Source organism: Rhinoderma darwinii, chromosome 9 (assembly GCF_050947455.1).
Source record: "Rhinoderma darwinii isolate aRhiDar2 chromosome 9, aRhiDar2.hap1, whole genome shotgun sequence".
Classification (NCBI taxonomy): Eukaryota; Metazoa; Chordata; class Amphibia; order Anura; family Rhinodermatidae; genus Rhinoderma; species Rhinoderma darwinii.
Window position 1 is genome coordinate 30,444,434 of NC_134695.1, and position 21,189 is coordinate 30,465,622.

Here is a 21,189-nt window from a genome sequence, read left to right on the forward strand (position 1 = left end):
GCAAGCCTGGGGCAAAGCGAAGCAGGTTAAGCGGAACTGCAGCAAGGCAGAAGCACGGCAGAAGCAGGCTGGAGCAAGCAGCAGTGGGGCCAGGAATCCAGAAGAATTACAAGCACTGAGGAAGAGAACACGGCAGGTAATAATGGACAGGGGGCGGAGCTAACTCCGACTGACCAGGCCGCGATAGGCTCTCCCACTCCTGAGCCTGCCACCCTGGTTGGTGGGAGCCGGTGTCAGTCTAAGAGGTCTGGCCTCAGGTGTGGATTGATTAATCCCAGGAGTATACCTAGACGTAGTACCTGGCAGATCCCTAACAGCCAGATTTTAGGAAGGGCAAAGTGCCAAATGCCCAGGGACCTCCACATGTAAGGGCCTCCACCACTCAAGTGCTTTCTATACACCCAACAGCACGACATAGGATCTGGGACGCCTTTCTCTTTGCATGCAAGTCTGAGTCCAACAATGCTAACTAGTAGAAATCCAGTGGTTGTACATTCATGTTCATTACCAGACAACTACAACCCAGCTTATCTCCAGGGGAACTAAGGATCAGGCAAGTTAATATACAACATATCAAACCTTGTTTAAGCCAACAGCAGACATCAGGGGATAGTTTGGCTGCTGCTACCCCCATTAGACCATTGTAGGATCCTGTCGACATTGGTGGGATTTGCCAGCATTTATCTAATATCTATAACACTGTTACTAGAAAGGAGGCCCCACCAAACTTTTTTGCCCAGGGGCCTCTACTAACCTTAATCTGGCCCTGATTTCTCTGCCCAAATACTTTTTCTCCAGATATTTGATTATTCCCTTGGCTAAAGTCCTGCATTAAATGGTAAAATAAAGAATTTTTCTACTTTCTATCATCAGATCTCTATTCCTGACTGGGGTAATCTTCAGCAAAACAATAATTTGTCATAAAATACTCACAATCCTTCAAGTTGAATTCATTGGGAGCTTTTGCTGACCACAGCCTCATGGTGTTACAAGTGTTATTTTTATATCCTGGAATCGGGGTGTCATATGGAAGAGCAAGAACAACCTGGGAAAGCAATAGTGAAAGCTATTAATTCATAATAATATTACACAGAACATTAGTAGAATCATAGTGTAAATGATAAGGACATGAAAATAAGACCAGAGATGACAAGTAAGTTAGTGATAAAATTGTATATTGTAAAGCAGGATGAGGTTGAAGAAGTTCTGGGGAATTATTCCAGATGAAATAAGCTATTATGAGGTCAAAAAGATTTGAAAGGATGAATTTTAATTAAAATTACTTTTGAATGAGCATTAATAGATAATCCACTTAGTCTAGTGAAAAGGTGCAGCATGAGAGAAGTCCTGATGATATTAATGAGGAAAGGTGATAAAAGAGAGAAGGGGCAGAATGATGTTTAATTCATGGGATAACTGAAGGATGCGAAAGATGAGACTAGTTAAAAAACGGTGATGACAATGAAGGTTATAACTAGGATGTTGAGTTTTATCCCTTTTATGTGATAGGGCTAGAGTTTAATATAGAGAAGTAGGACTTGAGGAAAGAAGAGTAATGTGTCTATACACAAATAGTGGAAGACGACCAACAGACCACTAAGGTCTCACTCTCCACAGCACTTTGTATCCATTTCCTTGGTTCCCTTTTACCACCATGGTTTGCCTCAACTATTTTACTAATGTTTGACCTTTTTTCTTACATGTTTTAAGTCTGTATCTCGTGATTATACAATGATGTTCTTGACTTTAAAATCTAGATAAGAGTTTAACTACTTATATATAAATGTCTTATCTTGACTGAGTATATTTGTTACATTTATAGCATTGTTATTATTATTAGCACTGGTATCTGGGCTGTAGGTCTTAATTCAATAGGACAATGCACATTATTAAACATGTAGAGGTCTGTAGATTATAATAATTAGTATTTTTCTCAGATGCTGTATAAGGGCATGTTCACACGTGGCGGATTTCCTCCGCAACTGTCCGCATCAATGCCGCACAGAATCTGCGTTGCAGATTCTGCTGCGGATCTGCACAAAATGTGCAGTAAATTGATGCGGACTAGCTGCTGCGGACTGCGGTAAAAGTACTTCCCTTCTCCCTATCAGTGCAGGATAGAGAGAAGGGACAGCACTTTCCCTTGTGAAAGTCAAAGAAATTCATACTTACCGGCCGTTGTCTTGGTGACGCGTCCCTCCTTCGGCATCCAGCCCGACCTCCCTGGATGACGCGGCAGTCCATGTGACCGCTGCAGCCTGTTATTGGCCTGTGATTGGCTGCAGCCGTCACTTAGACTGAAACGTCATCCTGGGAGGCCGGACTGGAGACAGAAGCAGGGAGTTCTCGGTAAGTATGAACTTCTATTTTTTTTGACAGGTTGCTGTATATTGGGATCGGTAGTCACTGTCCCGGGTGCAGAAACAGTTACTGCCGATCGCTTAACTCTTTCAGCACCCTGGACAGTGACTATTTACTGACGTCTCCTAGCAACGCTCCCGTCATTACGGGAGCCCCATTGACTTCCTCAGTCTGGCTGTAGACCTAGAAATACATAGGTCCAGCCAGAATGAAGAAATGTCAAGTTAAAAAAGCAAAACGCATCCGCAGCACACATAACATGTGCATGACAGCTGCGGACTTCATTGCGGAAATTAGAATCTCCATTGAAGTCAATGGAGAAATTCCGCCATGAGTCCGCAACCAGTCCGCCACTGCTCCGCAACAGACAGAGCATGCTGCGGACACCAAATTCCGCTCCGCAGCCTATGCTCCGCAGCGGAATTTTACGCATCGTCTAAACGAACACTGCTAAATTAAAGTGGAAGTCAATGGAGAAACGGCTCCGCTGCGGATTAACGCTGCGGAGTGTCCGCAGCGGAATTTAAGTGAAAATCCGCCACGTGTGAACCCAGCCTAAGACTGAACTTTTATTTTATGACCTCACCTGGGTATCCACCCACTCCGCACCTTGAGGTGTGTGTTGGACTCTACCATAGAAATGTACAGGAAGCATGTACTCTGGTCGAGCTTTTTCCCATGGGTTTCCATACCTCAGCCAGTCATCTGCCTCCTCCACCTGAAAGAAATTGAGATGTACTGACACTGGTAATAACAATTATATGTATTTGTACAGTGTGATCGAGCATATATACACTGGTCCACAAAGCAGCCATTGATAGCGTGAGGAACAAGTATGTGAACTATATGGATTTAAAAACTGGCAATAAACCGTCCGATCAGGAAATCCCCGCTCACTTTTAAATGTTTTTTTCTCTTATGTAATATAATATGCGTAACTACGGGCATTTACTTATAGGGCAAGATTTATGAAGTGAATTGGGCCAATTTTGGCAAAATATTTTTGGACTTTTTCCACTTTTCACAACTTTTTTTTTTTTTTTAAAGTAAATGTACCCACAGTAGTGGTGGGGCCACCTGTGGCCCGACAGATTCACTATAATTGATGTATCAATTCTATGTAAGCTCAAAGCTGGCATAGAATTCAGTTTGTGGCTCATGGAAAGTCCAAGATACGACAAATCTATTAGGAGGTGTGCGACTCTTATTAAGTTTAGTGCGTCATACTCCAGTGGGCTTATGTTTAAGTCTGGAATATGAAACGCCAGTTTATTCACTAACACACAAACCATATTTTTCAACACTTGCCAAAAGGGGGAGTAGATTTATATGTGATTTATTTACAAGATAATATTGCCACCTTTCAGAGCTGTTGGACAGGGAAATATATCACAACTCAGTATCTGCACCGTATACATCAACAACGCATTTTGTGTGCTGGTGAATATGGCACAGGCTGCATAGAAAATGTATATGCGTGGCGGTGCGTCAGTATTAGTAAATATGCCCCATTGAGTTATATGGGGTTGTACATAGGACTGCTGGTAAACCTCCTGCATTATCTTATCACTCATTAGTAATACCACGTGATAAAATCCCAAGATGGAAAACTGCATAAGGCCATTTTCACATAGCAATACTTTGGTCAGTGTTTTGCTTTAGTATTTGGAAGCCATGACCAGGAGTGGATCACTCACAAAGAAAAAGTATAATGAAAAGATTTGTACCTCTTCAGTGTTATGGACACTTTCCTGGATTTGGCTAAAAAATACTGAAGCAAAAGACTGACCAACATACTGATATCTGAATGATGAGGCGTTACTGTGACAGATCTAAAGGAAATGTTGTCACTATCCTATGAATATTTGCACTTTCGCCTCCCCACACCATTGCTGCTAATGCCACAGGCACCCTATATAAGTTAGAATCAGAATAAATTTAGCAGGTACTCATTTGGTGTAGGGAGATGTTTCTTACGGCTGCACCACTTGTGGAACATTCCGGCCTTTAATTTCCTGACAACTAGAGAAATCCTTCATTGGCATTTCAGAAACATGAATGTGTTTTCATGTGATGACAAGTCCACCGTACTCTGATTCAGAAGGCTGTAGTATCCGCCCACACAGAATATGTTGTTTCCAAAAGTTACACAATTAAAAATTACTGAACACAAGGAAATAGTGCCATGGGCATCATGATTTAGTCTTCCTAGAATCTCTAGATGCAATAAAGCAAAAGTATAATTAATAGATTGAAAAGGTCCATATCGCTGCTACCGGAGCAGAAAAACACCAATATTTTTTGCTAGTATCCAAGTTGTTAGCTATTGTATCTTTAAGATGTCATTGTTAACATTATTATATTATTTTTGGAATATCTTCTTTAGACATGCTAGTATTCTGATAACCTTTATGGCTTTTGCACTGGAGTAAAATAATCGTCAACTGCATTACTATGTCTAATATTGAACACTATTTTTTTTTACATATATACAAAGTATATTACTTAACTTATCATAATTATATGCAGCATAATGTTTGTGCTTTATTAATATAATCCTTGCTTAAATCACAAGACATTCACTTTTTTTTTATAAATTGCAATGGATAGGTAAAAATTTATTGCTGATGGTTGCTATGGTTTCAGTGCCGATTTGCACCGTGGGGGACATTTACACACATTGGTTCATAAAAAATAAAAAATAAATTATATTCCATAGCAACCAATGGGATTCCTATTGTAATTTTCCTAGTAACGCTTAGACAATAAAAGCAGATTTGTAAACCATTTCCATTGGTAGCAGAGTCATTTTTTACAGTGCACCAATTTTCAAGATGATTCTCTATGTGTTACTGGTAATTTAGCCTCCAGTATATTTGTTAAGCTGGCATCAATAAGTATACCACTAACCAGTCTCATGATCTTGTGGGCTCTCATGCTATATAAGTCAAATTACATTCTAGATCTACAGTAGGTTTATTGATTCCACAGCTGGACAATGCAGAGATAATTCAGGATAATAGAACATACTTACCAAGACCGTATTTATACAAACGTATTTTTCAACAGTGTGCAGTCTAAACAACGGACAGCACACCATGCAATTCAATGGGGCTATTTATACATCCGTTTTATTTTCACGGAACGTCCGTTGCGAGAAACTCACAGCATGTCATATTTTGGTTCATTTTTGCGGACCAGATCCGCCCATTAAAGACTATGAGTGTGTGAAAAAAACAGACAGCACACAGATGACATCCGTGCGCTGTCCGTTCTTCATAGATCAATTGCTTAAGAAATGCAGACATCAAAATATAAATCAGTAAGTGCTTGTACAAGAGAAAAATGGACGAGAGAAATGGATGACACACAGAAACCACACGGACATTTCCTTAAAAAACTGGCTTTTTTTTGCAGACGTAACTCGTACATGTTCGTGTAAATAAGGCCTGATAGGTTTAGAATATGCTCATAGATAAACTGATCATTTTTGGATTTACTGCCACATCTCTTGTGTCGATTTGAATGTACTTTACTGTATAAAAGATAGGTAACTGGAAGTAAAGGACAATCTATATGACATACATTTCGGTATCACTGGCCCTAGAGCTTTCTTCTCAGCTGTCCATGTTTTTGACTCAAACATATTAAACACATTAATGAAATAACTACAAGAATATTTATGTTGTCCTTAGTGAAGTGACCACTGCCCCTGATGTTAAGCAAAGACATGAGATAAATGATTTTTTACTGATACATCAGGCTTTTAGCCATGAACTGGTCACATTCTTTCATCCAAAGACTGATCGACAATCTGTCGAATTTTTAACTTGGAATGTTGGATTATTCTGTGGTTAATCTGTCAGTCATGGTACAAACTGGCAGGTGACATTATAATAGAGCATGATTTGTACACATGTTTGTAGTGGTATCAGGCAGAACTGCAGTCATATGACCATACTTGTTATATATCGGGAGCTAGGATTTTATCTAGTTTCTAACCCCTTCCCGCCATCCGCCATATATACTGTAGACCGTGGCATCTAAGCCATTAGAAACAGGGTGTGACCACCTGTGACATTGCATCGGCCCCCCGGGACGCTATAGTGGGGTGCAGATGGTTGGCCCGGCAGCTTGGGGGCCTAATGAAGGCCGCAAGGTCTGCCATCTTTGTACTCCTATGAAGCCCTGACTCCAGAAGGCCTTTATAGGAGACTGTTAGTATTTCGATATACTGCAACACATTAGTATTGCAGGATATCATGCAAGCGATCCAACAATCAAGTCTAATAAAAAAAAGTTAAAGAGACTCTGTCACCACATTAGAAGTGCCCTATCTCCTACATAAGGAGATCGGCACTGTAATGTAGATGACAGCAGTGCTTTTTATTTAGAAAAACGATCTATTTTCACCACGTTCTGAGCAATTTTAGCTTTATGCTAATTACTTTCTTAATGCCCAACTGGGCGTGTTTTTACTTTTGACCAAGTAGGCGTTGTAAAGAGGAGTGTATGACTAAGCGTCATACACTTCTCTCCATTCATTTAATCAGCGCATAGTGATCTTGCTAGATCACTATGTGCAGTCACTTACTTACACCTTAACGTTACTGAAGCGTCCTGACAGTGAATAGACATCACCTCCAGCCAGGACGGGATGTCTATTCACAATCCCCATACTTCGGTAACGTTTGTGGGGTACTTACAGCAGAGCAAGCGTAATCTGGCGAGATCACACTGTAAATGACAGTTTACAGTGAGATTACGCTTTGCAATAAATGGTTTCATGAAAATCTACAACTCGTTCCGCAAAAAACAAGCCCTCATAGGGCTATATTGACGGAAAAATAAAAAAGTTATGGCTTTTGGAAGGTGGGGGAGCAAAAAACTTAAGGTGAAAATCCCAAAAATGGCTGCAACAGGTAGTGGTTAAAGGAGTTGTATAAGATAAGAAAAAAAGGTCTGTATTTTTCTTAGAAAAAGGTACCAACTTTCTCCATGGGTTGCATCTAGTATTGCAACTCAGAACCATTCAAGGCGCAAAAAAAAAAAAACGGACATTTAAAAGGGCCGGAACCTAAAGAGTAGCAGAAACATCTGGCTTGATCACATATTCACAGACAATGAAACAGCTGTTATCTGTCAGCTGCTCTAATGTCCTTCATTTTTGACACTCAGATATACAGAGATGGATACAAGAAGAGGAAGGAAAGTGTGCATGTCTGTGAAAAAAAAGCAGACTCAGCAAACAGACAACAGCTGTACTAAGCAGCCAATGTCTTTACTAAAGTACCAGAGGTAAGTACCTTAACAGTGAGGCCATGTTCACACGGGGCGGATACGCTATGTAAACGCACGCAGCGTATCCGCCCTGTATGCCGCAGGGAATTCCGGGCGAAAAAGCGCACCACACTGTGATGCAGTTTTTCGCCCGGAATGTCTGCTGCGGAAAATTGCTGCATTAACCGGCCTGATAGCAGGTCGGTCTCCTGGGATGACGTTTCATCCCAGGAGACCACTGCAGCCTGTGATTGGCCAGCCTCTAGGGATAACAATTCATCTATGTGACCGGTGCTACAGCCTGTGATTGGCTGCAACGGCAGTCACACGAGATGAAGCGTCATCCCAGGAGGCCGTCTTGGGGGAAGAAACACAGACTCCTAGGTAAATATAGTGTGTTTTTTTTCATTCAGAGTTGTGTTTTTTGCGGTGGAATCACAGTGAACCCGCCGCAAAAAACTCAACAACTGCTATCTGTTGCAGGTTTAGCCTCCCCATTGAATTACTTAGGCAGTGTTAAGTTCAAAGAAGTATTTGGAGACACATCTTGCCAGCTTTGCCATAGTTTGTTTCACCAGTGATATGATAGATATATCTAGTTATATATAAAAGCACGTTATGCTTATTGTTCCGTTTCTAAATAAAAAAACCTGTATGATTTATATTACTTTACATAAAATTGGAACCCAAAATTAAATCTTCAGTGAAGAACTAGCTAGGCTAACCCTTACACATAAGTCAGCTTTCCATGTGTTAGTGAGCTGAGTTGCCTTTAAGGGAAGCTATAGTAATACTTACCTCAGCTAGCCCAGAGTAGGGAACAACTGCAGCCACCTACCTACATGCCACTTATCCGAGATCTCAAAAATAGGAATCTCAAAGTCAGGGAAAGTTGAACGAAGGTCATCGTTCGGGGGAATATATGTGTGTGTGTGTGTGTGTGTGTGTGTGTGTATATATATATATATATATATATATATATATATATATATATATATATATATATATATATATATATATATATATATATATATACATACATACATACATATATATATACAGTCCAGACACAATTGAACACAGCACTCCAACGCAGCTAAATATTAGGCCATGTGCATGTTACCAGAGGTTGAATCACTTCCCCAATGAATTTGTAGAAAAAACAATAGGACAAAGGAACGGCACCAGGACTTCAATGAAGATGAAAAATGGTTGCTTTATTCACCTCAAGTGAGCGATGTTTCGGTTCAGCACAGAACCTTTCTCAAGCTTGAGATAACAGCTTCATTGAAGTCCTGGTGCCGTTCCCTTGTCCTATGGTTTTTTCTATATATATCTATCTATCTCTATCTATCTATCTATCTCTATCTATATCTCTATCTCTATCTCTACGAAAGAAATCCCACAGCACTCCGATGGTTCCAAAAAGTATGTGATTTATTCAGTCAACAGCTGCAACGTTTCCGTCCTGCTATTGGACCTTTTTCAAGCATTGCTTGAAAAAGGTCCTATAGCAGGACGGAAAGGTTGCAGCTGTTGACTGAATAAATCACATACTTTTTGGAACCATCGGAGTGCTGTTGGATTTCTTTTGTTTATGTCTTATAATCCACGGATCTGGATTACCTGCTTGCACCCATTACCGTGTTGTAATCTGTCGCAGAGTGCTGCTTATTTCTACCTATATATATGAGAGTTTTCAGTTTGTGGTTGTAGATTGAAGCTGGCCAAACACTAAAGATTTTAGACGGCCGAAAAGGCTCATTTAGACCATTTTCGTGACACAAACAATACGACAAATGAAGATTCAAGCAGATATCTTTGAAATAAATGGCGAGTTGGATTTTTTTCGGTCGTTGTCGAGTGCAATTGTTGGAAAGTCATTCATGACAAACTAAAGATCTGCACCCCATTAACAGAAGTCCAGACCAGGCCACAGACAAAGGCAGAGATAAATTGGCGATTTATCATTTAAACTTAACTTCACAGACCAAAAAACCATCTGAAATCACTAACGTATGGCCGGTTTTAGTCTCCGATCTTCTTTTATGGAATGAATAATTGGTTCATCTAGAAGACAACTACTAGTAATATGCATACACAGAAACACATATATCATAGATATTTTTGTTCTTACTTTCTATTGCCTAACATGCTGACTTTTTCTGAAATTTGCTGATTTAAGTACGACACAAATTTTGTACTTTTCTAACTCCCATTAATAAATGTTACTGATTATTGCAAACATCTGTGTATCTACATGTATCTCACAAACCTGCCAGCCATTGGATATCTTCTGGTTGAAGATTCCAAATTCATATCGAATTCCATACCCGTATGCAGCCAGACCGAGGGTGGCCATGGAGTCCAGAAAACAAGCTAAGAAAAATACATTAATATTACAGCAATGAATCTCCAATGTTAAAAAAATATTGTTATCGCCAGGCATTAGAGAATAGCGACTTGTTGGCAGACCTACAAAGGCCTGTTATACCACAATACTGATATATTCTAATAATAATATCCTCATCCCTCTAATATATTGATTATCGAGACATTTTATATGAAGCATGTATATATGATTCCATCATTGACAGCAACGAGAGATCTTGAAAATGGCAAAGAATTTAAACACAGATTAGATGAGAAAGTTTCGGAATCTTTGATTATCCAATAATTTATTTACATAAAATTAGACAATCCCTCTAAAACCTCAAACTTCATAGTCTATAATTAATTATATGTGTATGGCAGTGTATTTTGTGACTGGGCAGCAAACATCAAAGATTTGGACACAAAAGCAATGGACATACTGTATATATAAGTAATCTGCACACTGCAGACCCTATCACCTATCATGAGGAGCGTACTTTCAGCTCCTGAGGAGCAAGAGTCCCCTATAGTTTTCTAGTACATCGGCCACTGATCAACAATCATCAATGTCATTCACGTGAGTCCATTCTCAGATCTATTCTTTACGTCTTCATGAAAATACAACCCTGAAAATCTCAGCTACCCAAAACTATCATCATTTCTCCAAGTGTGCAACAAGACACTAAGTGCAAAGATTTTTGATTATGTGACAATATTCCCCCACAAAACAAAATACATACCCGCCAGTCTTCCCAGACCACCATTTCCCAAGCCTGCATCTTCCTCAATCTCCTCAAGCTCTTCCATGTCCAGTCCAAGCTAAGGACAAATGGGGAAGAAAATTGTAGATTAAACTATGTATTACACTCCTCTAGAGAAGTCTATATTACTACATATAAATAAACCATCCTAATAAAATTTCTACCACGAAGCAATGTTCTGTTTTAGAAGTCATATAATACACTGGATTACCCTAGTTATAATACACTATAATATAACAGTGATATTATTTACATGAAAATGTTATGTACCTGATATGTAGCCTCATCACAGGCATTTTCAAGACCCAGATTTACCATGGTGTTCTGCAGTGTGCGGCCCATATAAAACTCCAAGGAGATGTAGTAAATCCTCTGTAAAATAAGATAACAAATAAACAATCATAAAAGACACATAATATACTTATCTATCGTGCTCAAAGCAAGGCTTCGTGCACACTTGCATTGTTCTTTACCAACAAGGTTTCCTTTGCTTTTTGATAGTTAAAATAGTGTAGCATTCTGCAGTATTTTTTCCAGTAAAATGGTGAGAACCTGATGGACCCATTATAAATCAGAGGCGTTCTATGGTGAGATAACTATTGGAAGGTTTAGGCGCCAGATGGGCAATCTCTAGCAGTTGTTTGCTCCACTATTTGTGTTGTCAGGGCCGGCCTTAAGATAGATGGCGCCCCGTGTGAAATTTTCTATCGGCACCCCACCCCATCATAAAAAAATGCCCCAGAAAAAAGTATAATGCCCCCACACAGTAAAATGCCCCCTTGGTGGCCCCAACAGTATAATGTCCCCACTCCCCTGGGTGCCACACACAGCCCCCCATTGTAGAGAGTGCCCCCCTCTAGATTGTGGTATACAGACCCCCTGTAGATTCTGCCATACAGCTCCCCTGTAGATAGTGCCACACAGCCCCCTCCTCCACCTTGTAGATAGTGCCATACAGCCCCCCACCTCCCCCTTGTATATAGTGCCCCCCAGCACCTCCTTGTAGATAGTGCAATATAGCCCCCATCTCCGCCTTGTAGACAGTGCCCCCACCTCCCCTGGTAGACAATGCCCCCACCTTCCCCTGCAGATAGTGCCATACAGACCCCCACCTCTCCCTTGTAGATAGTGCCATACAGCCCCCCCTCCCCCTTGTAGATAGTGCCATACAGCCACCCCTCCCCCTTGTAGACAGTGCCCCCCACCTCCCCCTGTAGATAGTTCCATACAGACCCCCACCTCCCCCTTGTAGACAGTGCCCCCAGCTTCCCCTGTAGATAGCGACATACAGCCCTCCCTTCCCCTTGTACATAGTGCCATACAGCCCCCACATCCCCCTTGTAGACAGTGCCCCCCACTTACCCCTTGTAGACAGCGACATACAGCCCCCCACCATCCTTTGCAGACAGTGCCCACTTAACAAATAAAACAAAAACGTTATACTCAACTAGGCCCCATTCCCGCAATGAACGGAGCTGCTTTACAACGCTGACGGGATCCTTGCGTATGCTGGTGTGATTCAGTGACCAGTGTGATCCATAGCCTAGTAAATGGCAGAGCAGAGAGATACCTGCTACGCTGCTTCCGTAACTGCCATTCACTACTATGGTAGTTACGGAAACAGCGTAGCTTAGCGAGTTACGCTGTTTCCGTAGCTCCCAACCATGTAATCAGTAAGTGGCCGGGAGCAGCGTGAGCACAATAAGTTAGAACGGGATTTAGGGGGCCTCGTTCTAGAGATAGGTGCGGGTCCCAGAGGTGGGCATCTGTCTGACATTTATGACAGATCCTGTGGATCTGTCATAAATATCCCTCATGGGAAAACGCCTTTAAGTTATGGATGAGATAATATCCAATTGTTGAGATGTTTTTACTGCCACCGAAGAGAAAACCAGAACCAGTTCTAAATACAGGCTTCATGAAATCATAAATCTGCTTGACATGACATTATAAAGTATGGAGGAGCCAGTCATGTTAAATGTGGAGACGAGGCCCAGCATTCTGTACTTAGATGTAAAAAGCAATGTCTGTAAACGTAGCATCCACAGACAGCATAAATTGTTTTGTTCAGATAAACCTTTGCCTGGCTTATGCAGTCAGTGCTTAATCCCAGCTCCCTGTTTGTCATCACACACAAAGCTCTGATCAAACCGTAGTGTGAAAAGGATGAATTACCCTGACAAGTGGTTTTAAGACTTAAGACTTGCTTGGTGTATTCAGCCTTTTAAAACCTCTTGTAAGATTCATATAATTCAGTCACAGCAAATCTGGGGATCTGAGGTCTATGTGATTAACTATGATTGGAGTGCTCGTGTTAGTTGCGTGCTACACCGATTTTTCTTAAAAATGGCTAACAACATCATTATGTGACCTAGTGACTAACACATTTCCTTACAGAAAAATACAGGACAGATTAGTAAGATTACTTTTTCAAGAACTTCAAATGATTACATCCAAAATCAGAGACGTCTTGCAATTTTTTCTAACACAATATGAGAATACTTCTTCTCCAAAGGTTTCTGGAACGATGCTCGCCCATTTGATGCAATACTTTGATACATGTTCTAGATATAATTATACTAAAATCATCGGCTGTAATTCATTTTAAACTTTCAATAGAGGGAATGTTCCGCAATTAAATATGACATTTTTACGTGTTGAAACACGTAGAATATATACAAAAATTCAATTAGCATCATTAAAAAAAATACTCCTGTGTCTAAATATTGCTGTTACATATTTGATATGACGCCCCCTGGTGTTATTTTAATTTAATCTCTGAACGTTCACCTAATGCAGTGCCGGTGGTCCCAAAATCTCAGTCCCATCACCGAATCCCCATGTACACGGGCAGCTAAGTGATTCCTGGTATCGTACGTGCCAGCCAATAAGAATCTGCACACTAGAATCGGCTTCTTCTTACCAGCACTGAACACTTTACATGAACGCCATAACAAATATGTAGCAGCAATATCTAGACACATGAGCATTCATTTAAGGAAAAAAAAGTGATCTAACAGAGCCATTTTAGGTTTAATCATGGGACAACATTTTTAAAAATAGTTGGACAATGGCAGGGCACATGGGTTTGGCAAAGAAAGGGCAGCACAGTGGCATGGTGAGTTAAAATCCAACCAAAGGCAACAACTACAAAGAGTTTGAATACCCCCCCTGTGTTGGTGTGGGTTTCCTCCGGGTACTCCGGGTTTCCTCCCACACTCCAAAAATATACAGATTGGAAAATTGATACTAATGTATGTGTTTGAGGTAGGGATACTAGAACATGAGCACCATCGGGGACAGGGACTAATATGGGACAGAAGATCCTATAATATGTGATTACATGGTTACCCTAAGCATAACGTAATAAACTATTATTTAATACAACCCTTCACGTTTATTTTCACAATCATTGACAGTAAAATGTAAAACCCACCATCAATCTGTACACCATGTAATATAAAATAATAAAACATGCTTTATAAAGGTGCACTTCGTTTTAATAAGAGCCAACATACATCCATTTTGTATCTTCTCGTAGATTTTATTTGAATGTTTCACAACTCACCTTGGGGTCATGCTCATAGTAGTGCTGTTGCGTACGGATCCACCGACCGACCAGATGATCACGCACAGTGTGCGCGAGGGCAAAGTAGTAGTCACGGGTATTGGCCACATTACGATCCTTCACAAGGGTGAAGTGTAAGTGACGGTTAAAGTTAGTCTTGAGCGCGGAAACATTTTCTGCTCCAGCCAAACCCCGGACACTGATCTGCTTTCTCTTCTCCTGGTCAGTAAGGGGTCTAGACATGGTAGAAGCAAAATGTGAAAGAAAGAAAAGAAATAGAAAATGAGAGGAAAGAAGGAATGGTGCTGGTGCGGAGCAGAGCGGAGATGACAGACTTCTGGGTGCCTCACTCACTCAACTCATCTCTTCCAAAAAACACACCCTTACTCAGCCACTCCTACAAAACAAAATAGCCAAAGGGCAAGGCTGTAGGAGGCAGGATACACAGAAGATCAAGAGGTGGTTGGAGGCAAGTGGATTGAGTATACGTGCAAGGTTAGCCAAATGTGCTCGTTCCACTAATGCTTTTTACATTCTTAACATGATCCTGTAAAGGTGAAGGTCACAGCAAGTGTTAGGTACTAGGTTCAGGTATTAGAAGCGGTATGACAGCTGAGAAAATGGGCAGAAATGATAGCACAGAGACAGAAGAGTATAGTCAGATAGGGTGAATAGTGTTTTCTAGTAGTTTTCTAGTAGTTGGCAGCAGAGGGGTTAATTTGAATACCGGAGATCATATTTAGTCTGTCCCTCTGGTGTTTAAATATAGTGGTGACCTTCAGCTAGTAGGATATATGTATTACAGGGCAGAGAGCAGGGGTGACAGAAGACATCGTCATTTAACTCTCAGTTAGCCAGGACCATAAGCAGAAATCTGTTTTCAGCATTACTTTAACCCCTTGATGCATTATCACTAACATGTACGTGATAAGCGTCATAGGAAAGTATGGAAGTACGCTGCGGGTATCAGTTGTGTTTTATAGCTGACACCGGGGACTAACGGCCGGGAACAGCGATCACGCTGTTCCTGGCCATTTAACCCTTTAACTGCTGCGGTGAATTGTGACCGCAGCATCTGAAGCATTGAAAAGTTCAAAAGACCCCGCTTTTCCCATTTTTACTCTAAAGTATTGTAAGAATTTTTGTAATTTTGGTATCGCTGCGTCCGTAAAAGTCGGAACTATTACAATATGCCATTATTGAACTCGCACGGCGAATGCCATAAAAAAACAAAAATGTAAAACACCAAAATCGCTTTTTTTTGGTCACCTTTAGTTCGCAAAAATTTTTTCATAAAAAGTGATCAAGAAGTTGTACGTACCAAAATATGGTACCAAAAAAATTGACAGCTCATCCCGCAGAACATAAGCCCTCACACCGCTCAATCCACGGAAAAATAAAGTTATGAAGAATGTGATGAAACAAAACAGTTTTATTTTCTATCAAAAAGTTGTTTTTTTAAAAGTAATAAAATATAAAAAAAAATCTATAAAAATTTGGTATCACCCTAATCGTATTGAGCCGCAGAATAAAGTTAAGTTGTCTTTTTTACCGCACGGTGAAACCCGAAAAACCATAAACCAATAAACAGTGTAGGAATAGCTGCTTTTTCCAATTTCAGCCCGATGAGATTTTTTTTCCAATTTCCCAGTACATTATAGGGTACTTTAAATGGTGCCAATAGAAACTACAACTCCTCCTGCAAACAATAAGCCCTCACACCACTCTATTGACGGAAGAATAAAAAAAGTTATGGCTCTTGGAACGTGGGGAGTGAAAAACGAAAACGAAAAAATTCAAAATGGCTCGGTCCTTAAGGGGTTAAAGACAGATCTGAAACAAAATTAAATCCTGTTCATCTATTGAAAGAACATTAATGTCAAAATCTACCAAACGGCAGAACATTTCATCAGAGATATACAGTATCACCCATCATGCCAGCTAGCCCAGCATTGAGTATATTTGTGCTTCTGCCATCAGCACCTAGAACATCATTTAACTTTCCTCCTACAAGATCCAAGCAAAATCAATAACTTTAATTGCAATGCAGCAAAGCATTTGTTTACATTTTTGCTTCTCTCCCTCTCGATGCATTTGTCGTGCTCCATACGTTTAACTCTATACTTGCCTAAATTCTAGGTTCAATTCATAGGTAGAGGTTGCAGTGACTGACTTTGTATGCAGAAAACTTGTCTTCCCAAAGGTCACTATGAGAGAAGTGACACCTTGTATGGGGGGGGGGGGGGGACATGGCAATTACGAGGCTACAGCTGTTGTGGGAGATATGAAGATCAGAGACATTGCAACGCGCAAGTATTTTACAGTGAACGTTCTGATAGGAAACAAAGACCAGAATTGAGGGCCGAGAAGATGGAGAAGACAAAGCGAAGAGTCAATGAGAAACATTTGCAAACTTATATTTAAAGGGAACCTATCAAGTGGTAAATGCTGTATGATCTGCATGTTATAGAGCAGGAGGAGATAAGCAGATTAATATATAGCCTTGTGGGAAACCATACAGTATAACTAAAGAGTCCAGTGGGCAGTCCTACTCAGTGAATTACGACTATTTCTGTAGTCGGGAAGGCTGTCAATCAAAGATCGAGACAGCCAACTGGACTCCAAACCTCCACAGAGCTGGAAACTTCATCTATAAAATACAAGTTCTACTAAACTATTTCCCACAACGTTATATATCAATCTGCTCATCTCCTCCTGCTCTCTAACATGCTGCCTGCAAATTAGACAGCATGTACCACATGACGGGTTCCCTTTAAGTTACAGAGAGCGGCATTGTGAGTATAGTAGGCATACGTGACATGACAGCTGCTCTGGTCTATGTGGCATAGACTATAAATACCCCCACATGGATGGAAGTGAGAGATTGGGGGAACTTTGAGTGACAGCTGAAGCTGCGCTTACAAAAGGTCAGAGGTGAGTCCTGGGACAAAACACCTAACGTCCATCAATGTTTTTTTATATCATCTGAAGAGAGACGGTCAACTCTTAGTGAAAATATATGACAATGCGTTCTCATGATAGTATGGACAGACTTTACTAAACACCACTGTAAAATGATCTACAGAATGTGCTGTGTCTTTGGAGAACAGGATCCTAAAATATATATGGATTGTATATATTCTACCTGTTTGGTTCTACAAATTCATTTTAATGTCGATATAGGCTGCCCCTTTTTCCTCTGTAATATTTATTTTTTTGTTTCTGTTTTATATATTTTTTTAATCATCAATCCGAGAATATAAGAAAAGAAACTAGCTGCAGGAAATGTGATTAAATAACAAACCAAACCGATGCTCCTGCGGCCCCGTCAGTCCTTATTTACTTTTCTGGAACGATGACGTTCCATGCATTCACGTGACTGCTGCAGCCAAAGACTTAACCTCAGCGTTGATGCTAGCATGTATTAAACGGGGCTGCAGAAACCACATGGATGTACGGAACGTCATCACTGCAGGAAAAGTTTGCAAGGACCGGGGGTACCACTGAAGCATCGCCGCTGGAGCGGTAGGGGAATTTAATAGGTAAATAATGTTTGATTTGTTATTTTATCACATTTCCTGCAGCTTGTTTCTTTTCTTATACTCTCAGACAACCTTTCTAAAGAATGTTTTTTCTTTTAAACTACATTCCTCCCATTGTTCCCGGCCTCCATAAATCACCCTATTTTAAAAAATGCCCCCCTCAAAGTATTCAAAACTGCATTTAGTAAATTTGGTAACCCTTTAGGTGTATTATAGGAATTAAAGCAATGTGAAAGTTAAATCTAAAATATATATTTTTTACATTTTTACCCCCTTCCCATCGCAGGCACTTTTCAATTTTTCATCTCTGTTTTTTTCTCCCTGCCTTTCAAAAGCCATAACTTTTTCACTTTTCGGTCGACTTACCCGTATGAGGTTTTTTTTTTTGCAGTTGTAGTTTTAAATGGAATTTAATTTACCATGTAATGTACCTGGAAAGGTAAAAAAATTATTTGTTAAAATCTCATCCACTTTGCTGCTACTGTAATACACTACAGATTTTCATCCGCAGCAATTCCACTACATGTGAACCTAGCCTAACCGGGTAATATTTATTACCCTTATTCTGCATATTAGAAATATTCCATATGAGGCCCTAGCAAGCAAAACCCAATATGTGGTCGTAAACGGCTGTTTTGGCACATGGCAGGAATAGGAAGGAAGGAGTACCATTTGGCTGGAATGGTTTTCGGGCACCATTTCAAATATTTCTGAGCCTCTGATGAACCAGTACAAAGGAAAATCCCCAGAACTACATAATTTTGAAAACGACACCTCTCAAAGAATTAATGTTGAGCATTTTAACCCCACACGTCTTTCAAAGAAGTTTTTAGAATTGGTGAATAATATTTTTTTTACAATAATATGTTTAGACATTTTATATTTTCACAAGCAGGTATTAGAGGGGAATAAGAGTCATTTGGCCTTTTGGAGTGCAGATTTTTCTGGTATGGATTTCGGGCGCAATGTCGAATTTGCTGAGACCGTGAAGTACCAGTACAGTGGGAAACCCCGAAAAGTGACACCATTTTGAAAACTACACCTATCATCCCCATCTAGGTGTATAATAAAAAGTAGTAGTTTTGTTTGTGGTTTTAGTGGTATTTTAATTTATGATATAGGTTCATATGTAAACTCTGTGGAGTAGATCAGTGCAGGGCCGATTCTAGCTTTTCTGCTGCCTGAGGCAAAATTTTAAATGGGGCCCCCAAGATTTTGATGGACATCCCCCTGGCTGTTCTACATTATTACCAGTCTCCTCAAACTCTTGTGGATGCGCCGTTGCCTTGTACTCCCATGGCATGCGCGGTGCAGCGATGAAGCCGGGCAGAATACACCTTGCTGCACTGTGAGTGCCCAAGTAGTACAAGACAGTGGCGCAACCGAGAAAATTGGAGGAGACTGGTAGTGATGTATAACCGTCAAGGGGATGTGAATCAAGCATGGAAAGGTGGGTTTAAAGGCTGGAAAATGTGACTCTTCAGGATAGCGGCACCGCCCCATGACCCTTTAATAATTAATTAGCATATAGTATGCGCCGTTTTAAAAGTTGATTTTATAGATTTTGCTGCATCCGAAAAAAACATACAGGGGAATTTTTGGAAATATTATCAGGTCATGTATTATTGCATGATGGCGGTTCAAGGGGTTAAAACTACCTGACAGGTTCCCATTAAATATACAGTGAATTTAAAACACTTCCATCTGCACTGCGATAATTATAAGATATATCCTACATAATTACAGCATCAGAACCAAGCTCTGACATATATGGCTCCAGAACCAAGCTCAATACATATATACAGCACCAGAACAAACCTCAGTACATATATACAGCCCCAGAACCAAGCTCAGTACATATATATATCACCAGAACCAAATTCATTACATATATACAGTTCCAGAACAACCCTCAGTACATATATACAGCACATATATACAACACCAGAACCAAGCTCAGTACATATATACAGAACCAAGCTCAGTACATAGATACAGCACCAGAACAAAGCTCAATACATATATACAACACCAGAACAAAGCTCAGTACATATATACAGCACCAGAACAAAGCTCAGTACATATATACAGCACCAGAACCAAGCTCATACATATATAAAAAAAACAGAACCAAACTTAGCACATAAATACAGATCCAGAACCAAACTCAGTACATATATACAGCACCAGAGCAAAGCTCATACATATATTCAACACCAGAACCAAACTTAGCACATATATACAGCCCCAGAACCAAGCTCAGTACATAAATACAGCACCATAACCAAGCTCATACATATATCCAACCCCAGAACCAAACTTAGCACATATATACAGCACCAGAACAAAGCTCAATATATATATATATACAGCTCCAGAATCAAGCTCAGTACATATATACAGCTCCAGAACCAAGCTCAGTACATATATACAGCACAAGAACAAAGCTCGGCACATAAATACAACACCAGCACAAATACAGCTCAATTTAGTGCAACTCCTGCTGTATAGGTTTGTACAGCGTAAAGCTACAGCACCCAGCATGACCCGAAATATGGTAAGGATATGATGGGAGTTGCTGTTTCACAAAAAATAATTATACCACCCATCATCTCACTGCAGATCATACAGTGACTACAGTACTGATTAGAGGCAGAATAAACATTTACATTAAGTGACTCACCAGTGACGTCTTTTCAGATTTTAGTTGTTCTTTTTCTCTTTTCTTCTCCATCCAATCCAGACCTCTATGATGACTTCTTCCGGCCACAGCACATTTCTGCAGTTTGCCACTCGGATGTCTTCAGCTTCTCACTTTTCAAACATTTCTGCACCTACAAATAAAGATAAAATTCTCATGGTGCCACGTACTACGTCCCTAAATATAATAGTATCACACACTGCACCTCTAATTCTAATAGCGCCATACACTATATCCCTATTATAATAGCACCATACCCTGTGTCCCACACACACACACACACTGCTTCCTGTAGATAGTGCCCCCATAGAGCCCCCTGTAGATAGTGCTCCAATACAGCCCTATGTAGATAGTGCCCCACATATAGCCCCCCTGTAGATAGTGCCCCACATATAGCCCCCTGTATTTAGTGTCCCACATATAGCCCCCTATATAGTGCCCTACATATAGCCCCCCCCTGAATTAGTGTCCCACATATAGCCCCCCCGTAGATAATGCCACTCTCACTTTTAAGTGAAAAAAACACCAACTTTACCTACTTACCTTGATCCAGTCTCCGCACTGTCCTGTGTCAATGCACACCTGCTCTCTTCTGAGCAGGTC

General features: G+C 40.4%; 1 protein-coding gene across 1 annotated transcript in view; it reads right to left on the reverse strand.

The window, feature by feature from the left end:
• Positions 1–14,586, reverse strand: part of PYGM (glycogen phosphorylase, muscle associated) — a 46,632-nt gene extending 32,046 nt beyond the window's left edge. The window contains exons 1-6 of the mRNA XM_075836903.1: positions 14,344–14,586; positions 11,046–11,147; positions 10,755–10,833; positions 9,917–10,020; positions 2,948–3,079; positions 934–1,045 (exon numbers count right to left, since the gene is read on the reverse strand). Of these exons, the coding sequence (XP_075693018.1) occupies positions 934–1,045; positions 2,948–3,079; positions 9,917–10,020; positions 10,755–10,833; positions 11,046–11,147; positions 14,344–14,586 (772 nt within the window). The remainder of the gene's footprint in view (positions 1–933; positions 1,046–2,947; positions 3,080–9,916; positions 10,021–10,754; positions 10,834–11,045; positions 11,148–14,343) is intronic.
• Positions 14,587–21,189: the final 6,603 nt, after the last annotated feature.